Source organism: Rattus rattus, chromosome 9 (genome assembly GCF_011064425.1).
Source record: "Rattus rattus isolate New Zealand chromosome 9, Rrattus_CSIRO_v1, whole genome shotgun sequence".
In the NCBI taxonomy this organism is placed as follows: domain Eukaryota; kingdom Metazoa; phylum Chordata; class Mammalia; order Rodentia; family Muridae; genus Rattus; species Rattus rattus.
Window position 1 is genome coordinate 25,006,568 of NC_046162.1, and position 15,642 is coordinate 25,022,209.

The 15,642-nt window shown below is 38.0% G+C and overlaps 1 protein-coding gene across 1 annotated transcript in view; it reads right to left on the bottom strand.

The window, feature by feature from the left end:
• Positions 1-15,642, bottom strand: part of Gabra1 (gamma-aminobutyric acid type A receptor subunit alpha1) — a 56,574-nt gene that overhangs the window by 21,945 nt on the left and 18,987 nt on the right. The window contains exons 4-6 of the mRNA XM_032911671.1: positions 14,699-14,766; positions 6,946-7,166; positions 4,649-4,731 (exon numbers count right to left, since the gene is read on the bottom strand). Of these exons, the coding sequence (XP_032767562.1) occupies positions 4,649-4,731; positions 6,946-7,166; positions 14,699-14,766 (372 nt within the window). The remainder of the gene's footprint in view (positions 1-4,648; positions 4,732-6,945; positions 7,167-14,698; positions 14,767-15,642) is intronic.

Consider the following 15,642-nt stretch of genomic DNA (forward strand, 5'->3'; position numbering starts at 1 on the left):
ATGTATTTGGCCAAGCTAAAATATTTTAAGATTCTAAATTCTGGTTGCCTTTTACATGAAGGTGATGTTCCTTACATAAACAAACACTGCCTTTGAATCAAAACTTGGAAGGTCATTTTACTCTGAACTGAGTGAAGCAGAAAAACTGAGATCTGCTCCCCCATTATATGCAGACACCCTGTCTGCCCCATCATTAATATATGTGTCACATCAGCTGTCTCTTGAAGAAATTTGTATGGACAATTGAGAGAAAATAATTTAATGTATTCTGAGACACATTTAAGTGGTACATGGGTAATCTCGCTTCGCCCCTGTGGACTTTTCAACATTTCCTTCTTTTCTTGTGGTTATTCTTTAGTGGGTAAAAGAGGGAAGCATTTCACTGTTGTTCAGAGTAATATAATTTTATCAATGATGAAGGTATAAAATGTGATGTTTAAAAGACTCTTAAAAAGGGGGCAGCGTACAGGAGTTGGAGACGTATAATATTACTTACAACCCATGGATATATATTTCAACAACATAAATTTTTCTAGTCACAGCAAATCCTTGTTTTCTTGTAGACACTGTATTTGTGAGAGTGTGAATGGATTGAATGTGCCTCTTGGGAAAGCCTCAGTGGCCACGTGCTTTCATCACATTTTATAGAGAGCAAACTGGGCACAGAACTAAGGGAGAAAGCAGCTTACAATGCTATTTGTTCTCCATCTTATTTGAAACATGTTTTTCTCTAGAAAAATGTCCACTCTGTGCACATAAGCCAAGGAAGTACATTGGTTCTGTAAATGTCAGAGAAGCTAATTCTAGAGATCAGGTCATTTTGGAACAAACCAAATCTCCTGCTACTTTATTGTATACTTGTTGTCAAGAGTGGCTAGATTGTAGAATTTTGTATCTGAGGTTGTCTGTGGGATGCTAATATATTTGGAGTGAGAAATTTGGTTCGCCATCTTCACTGTCTTATGCTCCATTTCTTAGAAGTCCCATGGTGTATGGAGACAAGACAGGCCTCTGCTACAGTACAATGGAGCTTCACTTCACTCAGTACTCTTGGCTTCTGCTAAAAACCCTCCCTGAATGAGGAATGCACTCCTATCATGCAAGCTGGTGCTTTATGGAAGAGAAGACAGAAGGAAGGACCTCAGTAGTTTATTTGAATGAATAATTCTTAAATATGAGAAAACTGACAAGCACCTTCAATTGCTTAGACAAATACTTGAGGACACGGTTTCAAAAAATCTAGGAAGTAATTTTAAAGACAAAATGCACTAGTTGAGGTCATGAAATAGCCTCACGGTAGTACTACATACAGTCAACCCTAGACTTAAGTCAACAGAGAAGCCGTCAAATGAAGATGTGGTGTTTGCTGTTAGCTTCGGAGCCCACGTCTTCAAGTTTCCCCTTCATTCCCCACACCTCTTCCATCCCCTCAGTTTAAATGTGGAAAAGTAAAAAGGCCCTTAAAGCCTGTTAGAACAATTTCTCTTTATTCCATAAATACTTATTTATTGAATTGTGTTACACTGTGTCCTAGAAAATGCTAATTAAAGCATACCCGGCTCTGATAAAAGTAGTAGTCTGTAGACAGTTAAAAAAAAAAGTATTCATTGGGTTGGGGATTTAGCTCAGTGGTAGAGCGCTTGCCTAGCAAGGGCAAGGCCCTGAGTTTGGTCCCCAGCTCTGAAAAAAAAGAAAAAAGAAAAAAAAAGTATTCATAACACAAATAAAAATGAATACAGGGACAAATGTTATAAAATAAGTTGGAAAGAGAATCAAGAAGATCGATAGTGCTGTTTACAAATTACTACAGAATTGTCAAGAGGTGCTGTCTATGCTAAGATATGAGAGGTGGAACAGGAAGCTACACAGAAACGACAAGAAGAGCAGCGCACAGGGGAAAGATCGGAAGCGAAGCACCTAGGTGGAGCGCTGCTTACACATTTCCCTTTAACTTCTTTCCTTTTCTACGACACACTATTTGTTTTCTCCTCACTATCTACTTCCTTTTAAAATGCCTCCCAAATCCTTCAGTTGAAATGTTTCTGTATGAAAAAATTTTCTACCCAACCTCCTCTACAGGATAGGCAAAGGAAAATGCAGTTCATCTTACAGAGATATAGGTAGACGATTATTAGGATTTTAGGGGAAACGTTGATCTTTGTTTAACAGCCACTGGTTTCTTTTTTTCTTTACTAACTATTCCTCATTTTCCTGAAAACAGATACAAGTGCTGAGATGCCATTTTGTGATGAGGAACCTCATGTAAAGACATTCCTTTACTGACAGGAGCCTGGTATAGCTGCCTCCAGAGAGGTTCTGCCAGAGGCTGACAAATACAAAGGCAGATGCTCGCAGCCAACCATTGGCCTGAGCACAGGGCCCCAATGGAGGAGTTAAAGGACTGAAGGAGCTGAAGGTGTTTGCAACCCAACAGGAAGAGCAAAAATATCACCCAAGAACTTCCATGGACAAACCACCAACCAAAGAGTATCTGTGGAGGGGTCCATGGCTCCAGCTGCGTATGTAGCAGAGGATGGCCTTGTAGGACATCAATGGTCCTGTGAAGGTTTGATGTCCCAGTGTAGGGGAATGCCAGGGCATGGAGGCAGAAGGTAATGAGTGTGTTGGTGGAGAGCACCCTCAAGAAGCAGGGTGAGGGAGGATGGGATAGGGGATTTCAGACAGGAAAGGGGATAACATTTGAAATGTAAATAAATAAAATATCCGATAAAAAAGGGAAAAAAGATGCAGCACTAAGCAGACATTAATTAATAGTGACCTGTACACATCTGATATGAAAATGTATGGTCCCTTTTCTTTAGCTGTCCACACTGCTGAAGCAAATCTTAATGCATAAAAAAACAAAACACAACAAAACAAAAACCAGAACTATAACTCATTGACCAAGTAAGAACACATTTGAAGCCTAATTAAATCTGGAAATAAAATACTTTTATCAAGGGACATTATTGTAATGATATTGTGATATTGATAATGAATTAATATTGGCTCAGGAAAAAATATAATGGGTGATCTTCTCTCATCTAAGGTTTTGTGGGCTGGGAGAAAGATTACTTATAAAGCCTGATAAATTTGGTGCACTATTTGATATTCAAGTTACAAATAATGGCACACAGCTACCGCTCAGGAGAAAACCCAAGAGCCCATGGTGTAAAGAGAACATTAAAATGAGCAAAGGGTGGGGAAAGGTAGTCGTCTTTAAAGTCCCGTTCAGACGACATATTCGGAGGATATTAATCAAGAGTCTTCAGGATAGAATATGACCTATAAAGAGAGAACAATGACTCCCCATGACTAGAGCTGCTAGGCACATGAAGGCCCTTTGCTATTTTCTTTGCTTGCTGTCTTCCTACACGATCACTATTTTTCCTCTATGAATCATATTTTACCAAAATAGTTGCTCAGTCTGCTTGTCTAGTGGGAACAGTGAGCCGGTTAGGTAAACTGGGGTTGACTCAGTCCTTGTCTGAAACCCTCCTGTAGGAAGCCAGAAATACATTATCCTCACGTTATGTATGCATGATAGAAATGGATGGGGAAAGAGGCTCGGAGAGGTCAGCTCTACAGCTCAAAGCTCCTTTGTCTCCCCGAAGGTACACCTTGATGATATCAAACAGTATGCATTCCGTAAGTTAACCCAATGGAGACAGGTCTATGATACAATCAAACGAGAACAAACGTGTAAATAAACCCATGAATGTCATGGGACAGTCCTACTGGCCTGGAGATTACTAGAGATGACAATGACAATAAATTATTTTCTAGATATCTACTTTAACATTCAGCCTCTATTAAGAAAAAGCATCTATACATTGTCCTTAGCCATCTGTGAATTTTTATTAAAACCATATCAGAGCAATATAAAATAAATGCTGCAATACCCTTTTATGGGGGTGGAAATGTATCTATGAGATGCGAGCATCGTTTCCCTTTTCCACAAATGCCACCAGATACTATTTTCTTACTCTATGGTTTAACATGTCGTTTCCATTTTAGTGACTAAAAATAAAAGGGGAGCTGGAGAGACGACTCAGTGACCAAGAGCATGCACTGCTCTTCTCAGGGTCCTGAGCTTGTGCCCCTGAACACAGGTCAGGTAGCTCATGACCACTTCTCACTCCAGCTTCAGTAAATTCGACGCCCTCTTCTGGCTTCCACAGACATTCCCACATGCATGATGTACACTCACATCGTATCCTAGTGACAGTTACTATTGCTATGATGGGCTATGCCAGCATCACCAGACGAGGAGCGGAATCACCCACAATGAGCTGGGCCCTTCCTATCAATTATTAGTTTAATAAAAAAAAAATGCCTTACAGATCATATGCAGTCATCTTCTCAATTGACGTTCCCTCCCTTTAGATGAGTCTACTTGGGTAACTTTACAGAAAATTAGCCAGCATATATAGGCACACATACATGTAGATAAACAAATATAAAATATGTTTTAAAAAGTAAAAATGTAAGAAAAACATCTAAGGGCTACTACTTATAGGAGACTCTTGTAATACATTGCTCTCTGTGTATTTTAACTCTCCAATAGACCATAACTACTTGGAAATCTCTTATTTGAGTTCATAGATCTCTGATAAAAACAATTATAATTTGAAGTAAATTTACTTACAGCTTCCAAATTTTAGTGGGCAGGCATGGGCATCCATGGGAAAGTCTTCTAAGTGCATGGGGCATTCAGCTCTCACAGTCAACCTTATTAAGGGAACATAGAATACAAACAAAAGCTCTATAGATTAGATGCTGACAGAGGAGGATAGTGTTAACTTTAGCAGACAGAAAAGATGAAAGTTAAATGCATACCCGTGCCATATTCCCAATAACCGAATGAACTAGAAAGAGCTACCATGACTCATTTTCTATAATTTTGTGTTTGCTTGGTGAAAATGGACAAGATTGCATTTTGTAGATGGAGAAAGAATTGCTGGTGTTTCTCATAACACAGAGTACCCACTAACCCACCTGGCTATGGGAATTGTTCTGTTTAATTGAACTAGATATAATCAAGTAAATAACTGCATAACAGCATATAGAAATGCATCATACAGGGTGCCCATTTTCCTGACCTTAGGTCCCTTTATCTTGTATAAACAAAACTGAATTCAGGTCTGGGCAAGAATTTCTCTGTCGTCTCCTCAATGGGTGGCCCTGATTCTTTTACCCAGCTGTTTCCCTAGTGAAATGTGGATGTGTCTCTACACATTACCTCTATCATTTGGAAAGGAAAGAAGGCTTTTCTTTTGTTCTATCTCTCAGATTCAACACAGAAAAACCCTCAGGTTACAGTTGTCCTGCTGACTTCTTCAGGAAGAAGGAAAATAAAAATAAAACCAGACAAGGGTCTTCTGCTCAAGTTGGTTCTATGAGAACTCATTTTGTAAATACAACTTTGCAAATAAATTTGAAGCAGGTTCTTAGGTTGTGGTACTTGAGAACTCTTTCCCCTTTGCTCTGTACAACAAGATTTCTCCCATTTGGATACCACTGTGACCAGCACACACATCAGAAATATGAAGTGCAGTTTGAAATGCGAGGGATGTTAAAGGTTGCAGAGGCTAAATAAATGGTAGGCTGAGCCTGGGAAATAGAAATACTTGACAGCAATGGAATGTTCTCAGAGACAAGGGGTGATGAGTGAGCTTATATGTGAACAAAATCACTTCAGTTGGTGCATGCTCTGTTTCCATGGGCACATGTACACATTTTAATGAAGGGAGAATATTTATTTGTTTGTTTGTTTATCTATCTATTTATGAGAAGAAAACTGTGGCTGATGTCTTCAGAAGACTTTGGACAATTTGATGTTTTTAATAGATTTTCACTCTATTATGATGATGGACTAGCCAGCCCTGCCGATGTGTGTTTGCATTTAGTAGAAGGCAGTGATGGAAGTTCCACCGCTCGCCTTGCTGTCTTAGGTGCTTTATATAAAAAGTCAGGAGTTTATTAAAGAAAGAAACCTTTGCTTTCGATGATTGGCGCATACAGAAAGAATTTTATACTTGTCAGGTGAAATTAGGGACAGGTACTCCTGGATTGGATTTCTCAGTTTAATGAAATGGTTGGTGCATAGGTTCTGTGAGGTTAGGATCAGAAGGCAGATGTGCCATCATATTTTAATGAAACAAATGACCGAACATAAGAAGCATTGAGTATTCCAATCAATAGTTATATTGGGTGGCCAATTTTTATTTAAATATAACAGAATTATTTTCACAAAATGATCGAAGAATAAATCAAAGACCATTCAAAATTTCCAAGTTAAGACTATATAAAAATACATATTTCTATAAACATTAACTAACACTTTTGTCTTTGTGATTCATGCTTCCTTTACTCTATTCCTAAAAACACATTATACTGCATTTTATATCATATATGCATACATGCATACATACATACATACATCGTCTTCAGAATAAGCCAAATGATCTCCAGCTAAGAATACTATTTGAGAAATTGTGTATTTCTTCACATACATATTTCCATGTGAAATTTTAAAAAAATGATATAGAGCCATACTTTTCATTTTTCTTTCTTTGTTGTAGAAATACCTTTGAATATCTACCATTAGAGAACTTCTAGAATTTTAACTTATACCTTATTGGACTGCAGAGAGACATGCAATTCTTAACAAGGACTTCAGGAAGGTCCTCATGCTGAATTAAAACAGGTTGAAATTACAGTCCCTGCAATATTGAATTATTTAATCTAGTCTTCATTTACATTTTATTTAACGTTGCATGCATGAATCATATTTTAGAGCATTATGATTGCTTAGAAGAATAAATTTAATGCTTAAAAGTAGGAAAGCAAAAACCCAATTATGGCACATCACCCTGATGATTTCCTTCTTGTGGCAGAATAAAACATATGGACAATTTACTGCAGGAATCATGTTGTCCTTACCTCATGGTGTACAGCAGTGTGCCATCCTCTGTGATACGCAGGAGTTTATTGGGCATGGTCATGTTGTGGGCCACAGACTTTTTTCCATTGTGGAAAAATGTATCTGGAGTCCAGATTTTACTGGCCATCAGGTTGTTCAGCCGGAGCACTGTCATGGGTCCTTTGAATTTTAATCTTTCATCCTTCCAACTTTGACGGAAAAACACATCTATTGTATATTCCTGTATAATTTTGGAAAACATCAGAGTTTACAGTTTTACATATTTGCCATACAAATATCTTACAAATAAGGTATTGGAATCTCGATGTGGCTTAGGTGATGTTTTTGGGAAGCAAACTTGTGGTGGCACTTACACCTTAGTGTTAGAGGAATAACGATGGCATTTGTAATATTTTTCATGCATGTACATACATACATGCATATGTAAATTCACAAATGCAGACAGACAGATAAATGGATGGATGGATAGATAGATAGATAGATAGATAGATAGATAGATAGATAGATTATAGAGACAGAAAATTGTTTAATATATGGAAAAAACAATTTATAGAAAGAAAATTATTTTCAAACAAGAAAACCCCTTTGACAGCAGTAATAATATAAAATCAATAAACTACAGCTTACAAAGCTCATATTTGCACGTTTTTATATAAAGGGGGTATATTTAAATTAGGGAATTTCAGCCATAAGAATAAAGCATAATATTTACAGCTCCCCCTATGCCATGCTCCCTATAAACTTCATATTCAGACTCAAGCCAAAATGGTGCCGTTACAGATGCAAAAATTCTTTGGCTAAAGAAATGGCCTTTGTTTCTTGTTTTTACACGGTTAATGTATGTAGTTTCCCAATGTTCCTACATAGTGACCAAGAATATGAAAACGTGGAATAAGTTAATCAATTTCCACTGTTAATTTGGAGGAGTTTTTTTTTCTCCAAAGAGTAGGGAGAGAGAGAAGAATGCAAAATGTGGAGGTGTGTGTGTTAGTGATTGCATGTGTGTGTATATCACATGAAAGATGTGTGAACCTCATCAGCATTCACAGCCAGGGAATCTATTTATTTGAACAAGCAGAGCTCTCCTTATGGCATTACCCAGAGACAAACATCTGCTCATCTAAAAACAAGCAATGTGACTTAGCAGCTCCTGAAATTGAAAAGGATAGTATTCATCTTCCTTGTGCACTACTTGCTACACTGGCACTAAATTTAGAACTCAATGGTTCGAAATAAAGATTGTCATGTTCTCCATTGATCTTCGCATACTCAAAACCAGGAGGGGGCTAGCTGAAAAGCATTATGCCATGTCTTTCTAATCTTCTGAGGCCTGATGCGTCTGAAAACAGCTGCTCTTAAATCCTATACATGTCATCCTCAGGACATACAGAATAAATACTGTCTGGCTTTAAGCCTTTTGTGCACGGCTTAAATACCTGTCTCTTTCCTATGATTTAAACAATACTTGGTAAAGTCTGAGTGTGTACTTGCCCTTCTGGCATAGGTGTGATATTGGCCAATCATTACTGATCTCAAATTACATCATTTGTGAATGTCTTCTAATGAATCATGTGGCTAATTGGTGAGTGACATACATGCAAAATGATGCTATTCGGTTGATGCAGGTCAAACAAGTTACCATGCTCGTTGCTTGGGCTTTTCTGTGTCAGGAAGTGTCAGGTGAAAGTCACTGTGATACACGATAGGAATTCATTCACAGCAAACATTTGCTAAGCATCCATTAAATTCAGCAGAGGGAGAAACTATTAAACCCTAAGTGTTACCAGAAGAACACATGGAGGATGATTATGGATTGGATGATAAGACAATACTACATGAGAACAATTGCTCATCATTCAGCTATATCTAGCGTGTTTGTGTATATGTGCCATGTCTGGATAACAGATAGGCTTCTGGGTCAGGGATATGATATCTGATGACGATTAGATTTTTCTCTAGCTACATCAGCTTCCATACAACTGAATGAGTTTAGAATGGTCTAGACTGCAGAGAATGTTTACAGGTGAATCAACATACCAACCATGCTTAAGGAAACCGTGTTTCTAGAAATCAAAACACTTGATTCATTTGCTAGCGATAGAGAGGGTTCTGGTTTTGGTTTTTTGGTTTGGTTTGATTGTGAAAGCATAGTAAGTGTTCAATGAAAGTTAAACTTAAAATATATTTAGTTGAAATTTTCAACAAGATATGTCCAAAGGTAATGACTCCAAAAATTATGTCAATATGTCCCATGTCCTAACATTTGTGTGACCTCTTTACATTTCCATTGGGCTTTTAGGCTTTATTTATCTGTTTCATTGCTGACGATGAAACCCCATTTGGTTTGAGACAATTCTTCAAATGTAACACACACACACACACACACACACACACACACACACACATACACCAGACACTACTAGAGGTAAAATATATTCCCCCTTTTGTCTGAGTAGAAATGAAACCTAACAAAAGCAGTCAATTGCGGTGGTATCCTGCCTAGCCACAAACAAAAATACTCTCTACTCCTGTTTCTGAATCTCCCCACATGGTAGAAGCAGGCAGCTTCCATGGTTTCCTTATACAACATGTTTTAGCCTCCGTGACCACTATGTGTTTGACTAAGAATGGACATTTGAACCAATATGAGCTATGTTTCCCTCTCTAGGAAGCAGGAACAAGGCATGGCGAAGACGCATAGTGTTAGTAACTGCGGGTGTAGAGTCAATTCCTATTATTTTTTATTAATTTTATCAACCCAATTTTAAAGTAGGCCTCTTTACATCTTGGGATCAAGTGGTATTTGGAAAAAGTAACTTTGGAAACGTATTGAATGGGAACTGTAGATCTCTCCTGAGAGACACACCCAGAGTATAGCAAATACATAGGTGAATCCCAGCAGCAATCCACTGAACTGAGATCAGGATCCCTGTTGAAGGAATCAGAGAAAGATCTGGAAGAGCTTGAAGGGGCTCGAGACCTCATATGAACAACAATGCCAAGCAACCAGAGCTTCCAGGGACTAAGCCACTACCCAAAGACTATGCATGGACTGACCTTGGGCTCCAACCACATAGGTAGCAATGAATAGCCTAGTAAGAGCACCAGTGGAAGGGGAAGCCCTTGGTCCTGCCAAGACTGAACCCCCAGTGAACGTGATTGTTGGGGGAGGGCAGTAATGGGGGAGGATGGGGAAGCCCATATAGAAGGGGAAGGGGAAGGATTAGGGGGATGTTGGCCTGGAAACCGGGAAGGGAAAAAAAAATAAAAATATAAATAAGAAAAACTCAAATAAATAAAAATAAAAAAAATGAAAAAAAAAAAAAAAAAAGACAGAGAGAGAGAGAGAGAAGTCCCAGTCAAGCCAGACAAAAGAAAAACACAAAAGATGGGACTCTAAAGGGAAAAAATTATAAACTGAATAAATGCAGTTTTGCTGAGGGATTTATTCAAGTTTCAGAGTTACAGCTCCCACCTCCACAAGAAAAAATTCTCCCCCAAGTTTCTCTGCTTAATAGAGTAGTTCCCCGGAGAATATGAGCCTTATTCTCAGGATCTGGAACAAAACAGTCACTTTGTACCTAAATAAATATTATATTGAAGTGTTCCGGTTCATACCATTTTTTTTAACCATCTGTGTGTGCCTTGACTTAATACGTTTTAAATACTATGGAAAGCCAGGCTGTGTGACTGTGCAGCCTGGATATTTCTGTCAGAACCTAGTGCCTTGGGAATGTGCTGTTTGATGTCCAATTAATGGTTTTTAAAATAAGCTTAGGGAGTTGACCTCATTTTGTTTTGTATTCTAGATGAAGTTGGATGCCTTGGGAGCCAAGAAGTCTTCAGGGATGGGCTGCCCAGGTTTCAGGTGCTACTGTTAGCTACTGGGTCACTTTCCTTTCCTGAAAGCATGCAGAGAAGAATGCTATTGAGCTGAAAGGTTGGAAATGAGGATAAAATAAAATAAGATTAAAAAAAATTCAGAACCTGGAAAACACTGAGTAATGGCGAATGCATATATGGTTACTATTAATTAGACATTTTTATTAGTTTCTATTTTAAAAAGAGGCAAAATTTTTGCTGTTTTCTTAAGTAACCTTGTTAAAAAAGAAAGAAAAGTAACCTTATCATTCTTCCATCTAAAACTCCTTTTTATACTTAATTTCCCTTAATGCTATTTAAACAATTAGTCTTCTGAAGCAAGACATCAGGAACAAGTTCCAGGACCCACTTTGCAAATCATTTGCAAAAACCTAACGCGATCATAACACAAACACAAGTCAAAAGCTGTTTGAGAAATGATAGGCAATGAGGAAGATCATATGTGAGACGTAGCTTCGACTGCTTTAGGAATAATGATAACTAAAAGTGTCCTCTTATGTACCTTTATTTTTAGCCAAAAGCCTAACCTCATTGGTCCTTCGAATCTCAGCTAAACTGAGCCAATAACTCAGAAGCAAAATCAAGTCAATCCAAATCCATCAGGAGGTGGGGCGCATAAAGTTTTAGCCCGATTGCCGAAGAGCCATTGGCAACCGATGTCCCTGGGGCGTGGGGAAACAGTTTTCATTCGAAATCTGACCCCCGTGCTTGGCTGCCTATGCTCTGGTGGATGGCCCTGCGAACATATTGGCAGAACAAATTGGACTCGGGGTTCAAACTGAGAGTACACGGAGTTGAAATTGAGATGCTGTTGTGTGGGTTTGGTAGTAGTTAAAGGGGAAAAGACAGAAACCAGAGTGCATTGGATCAAAATGCATTGTATCAAAATGCATTGTGTACGTGAATGAAGTTCTTAAAAATATAAATATATTTTAAGATAAAATATAAAGTCTATTATATATTTGGAGGTCATTTATTTATCCAAATACTCAGAACTCAAGAAAAATTTTGCTTTCTCTGAGCCACAAGATTCATTTTAGTAGGCATATAGACTGCTAGCTCTGTCCTAAAGCAACTAGTAATTCATTACTCCATTTAAACAAGGGAATGCGCTCATGCTATGACCTCAGCAAGACAAGTTCATCCTTGCAATTTTTGACATTACTTTAAGGAAAAAAAACACATTAATTTGCAATAAAAAATTCATCAAGCAGTACTGTACATTTGGCCAAAAGCTGTGTTGAATTTTATGTCAAGGAGTTTCACCGAAATACAAATTGGGGGAGTTAATTTGATATTGTGTTAATGATAAATGGCTTTATTAAGCCTTTCTTTCTCAATTTGGTTCCCTGTGGAAATATAGAGCTTACATGAGTGTAGAAATGAAAAAATGCAATAGGTGTGTGTGTGTGTGTGTGTGTGTGTGTGTAAAACGTGTGCAGTGTGTGTATTTGTGTATGCATGTTTGTGTGTATGTGCATGTTTGTGTGTGTGTGCATGTTTGTGTGTGTATGTGCATGTAATTTAAATCATATATACTCTTACATGAATGAGTGCCTATAATAACACAGACATCTGAGAGACAATGGGCCTTTGTTTTTTTTTTAATTTTTACCCAAAATATTTAACATTCTATTTCATTTTTACATTGGCTTTCAAGGACAGACTTCTAGTGGTGATGAGAGTAACTCAGCCAGGCTTACTCCTAGAGCTAAGTTTGATAACTCACAGTCTGTATCACCTTATGGTAATTGGGGTTCTCACAATGACAACATGCAGGTAGTTAAGCCTGTGACAGAGTAGGGGAGAGTGACAAGACAGAATATGCATCATACAGAATACAGGCAGAAAAATTTGAGTTTCCTTTTAAACCAGAAAAAAAAATGCAACTTTTATCTGATTTTTCTCAGAGCTATTAAGAAATCGAATCCACCTACAAAAGAGTACTCGTGGAGGAACCATGGCTCCAGCTGCATATGTAACAGAAGATGGCATTGTCTTGCACCAATAGGAGGAGAAGCCCTTGGACCTTGGAGAGCCCTTGGAAACGATGGCTCGTTTCCCCAGTGTAGGGGAATACCAGGGTGGTGAGGTGGGAGTGTGGGTGGGTAGGAGTGGGAGCATCTTCATAGAAGCAGGGGAAGGGGGGGATGAGAGATGGGGAAACTGGGGAAGGGGATAACATTTGAAATGTAAATGCATAAAATATCTAATAAAAGTATAAAAAGGGGAAAGAAAAATAGCGTGGAAGTTAAGATTACCTGCTACTCTCTCACACTATGAGATTTTGTTTCCCAGTACATATGCTGGGCAGTCTACAATCTTCTGTAACTCTGGCTTCTAGGTACATACACAGACACATGTAAACACAAACATACACACACACACACACACACACACACACACACACACCACAAGCAATTTTTTAAATGATGAAAGAGATAGGGTATATAAGTATTTCCTACTTAAGGAATATTTGTTAATTTCTTTTGGAATGTTACTTAAACTGAGTGGTGGCTTTAAAAAACATTGTTGTATATTGAGCTCTATCAAATAACATATTTCAAAAGTATTCATTCATTGCATCTTGGGACAAAACTCATTTTCTAATGGGCAATTTTCACATTTTCTAATTGAGGATGGGCTATTGCTTAACAATTTCCTGCGAACTAGAGCAATGCATCCTGGACAGAGCTAAGACCCAGGAGTGCTCCCAAATTTCAGGAATTTACTGAAATGCACAAGATTTGCAAGGCCCCTCAAAGAAGAAAAAGAAATCGGAACACATCTGCATTAAGTGCTAACAAAGTGGCATTTGAAAATAGTAATACATATTTAACGTATACATAGTGGTGTGTTCTAATGGCCTCATTACAATGATGTGGTTATACTGATGTCAACTCTCACGTTTTTGAAGATGTTCTATAAGAAAGGGAAGGATGGATACCCACAGTTCCACTCTTAGAAATAATTTGATGAGCATTTTGCAACAAAGTACATGTCTCTCTCCTGTATTTCTCCCTCTCAATTATTCTTTTCTTTCTAATCAAGGTAAAGTATTTGCTCAATTTTGATATCCATTTTTCATATACAGTCAAAAGCACCCAGACATGGCTTGGCACAAATGCCAGCTTACTCTGTAATAGCAGTGCTTACCATCTGAAAGCATGGTGTCCCAGAATCAACCTAGCCTCACACCTAAAGTGAAAGGTTTGTTGATAGATACAAATTCTCTCTCTCTCTCTCTCTCTCTCTCTCTCTCTCTCTCTCTCTCTCTCTCTCTCTCTTTGTGTGTATGTTAATATATACATATGTATTTATTGTAATACACACAAAGACACAAAGTTATGACCAACAAAGGCATTTCAAGTAGTTTCTCAAATATTTTTTCTTTTAAAACATGCCTTTTAAAAATACCAGAAATAGCAACACTAGAAATGAGAGGCAAGCGTCACTCAAGGAATCTGCCTAAAGAAGACCTGAGGAAGTACCATACCAGGGGTCATGCTAATATGGAAGGGAGTAATTCTCACAAGGCCTTAACCATTGAGAAAGAGCTACAGGCAACTAGGCTGTGCTGAAAGAGGGAATTAGTCTACCCTAGGGATGAGCCCATAATTTGTTATCCAACAGCAAGTGATGATCTCTAAAATCACATACATACAAGTAACACTAAATGGGCTAACACCATATTTATATCCTTAGACATATATAACAATATCAAGGAAAAGGAGACCATGATTTCAAGTAGGAACAAAAAAGTAGAGGGTACTTAAGAAGGAATGGAAGGAAGAAAGGGAAGGGGAAATGATATAATTAACTTAAATACCTAAACAAAACCCAAGAAATTAAACACTTAAAGTCACTTACCATATCGTGATCTGACACGGGTCCGAAACTGGTGACAAAGATGTCCGTCTTCACTTCAGTTACACGCTCTGATGAAGCAGGAAATTGTACCAGTGAGTGTCTATCAACAGCGGCTATTAGAGCTCACTATCACAAACTCACACCCAAATGGGAAACTTAGTGGCTTTGATTAGCCATTTCTGAAATTGGTCTACTGTGTAGTTCTGATAATTGACTGCTTGCACGTGGAATTTCACAGTTAATATTTTCAACGGGGAAAAGATCCTAAATATGCCACCTTGGGAGGCTGACTTCCCAGAGATCTCAGCCTCTTCTTAATGCATTTTTAAAAGCACGGACACACTTGCCTAAGTGATACTGAACCGCTTTCCATTATAATAAGAAATATGTTACCATAGTGATATGCCTGAAGTTTAAATATTTTTACATAGACAGACCTTTCAGGTACATTGTTTACCCTTGGGAGGTATAGAGGAAGGAATAGCAGGCTTTATGGATTCTTTAAGGTCTCCAGTGTCTGCTTTGCAAATGATTGCTTTCTGTTACTAGATCATAACTGAATTATCCAAATTACTCCCTAGGAAAAAATATGACAAATATGGAAGCATTTTCAGTTTTGAGGATGAGGTGCATATCGTGGCATGGAAAAAGTTAATTTAGTATGCTTTTTCATGTTGAATGCAATTTTATTATGGTGGCCTCTGACGGCCTATAGAGAAAGCAATAAACCATATTTCTTGCAGTTTCGTGACAACTTAACACAGATATTTCTAAAGGAGCACAGTTCCTACCAAGAACAGGAAAACATGACTGGCTGAAAGGAAATGATTTGTTGAGGAGTGAGAACGGAAAAGAGGGTTATATAATTTTCATCTACTCTCTGGAAAACGACATTCTCGTCTCCTAAGGGCTCCAATCACGTGCGCTTCCGTTCTCTCTCTTAT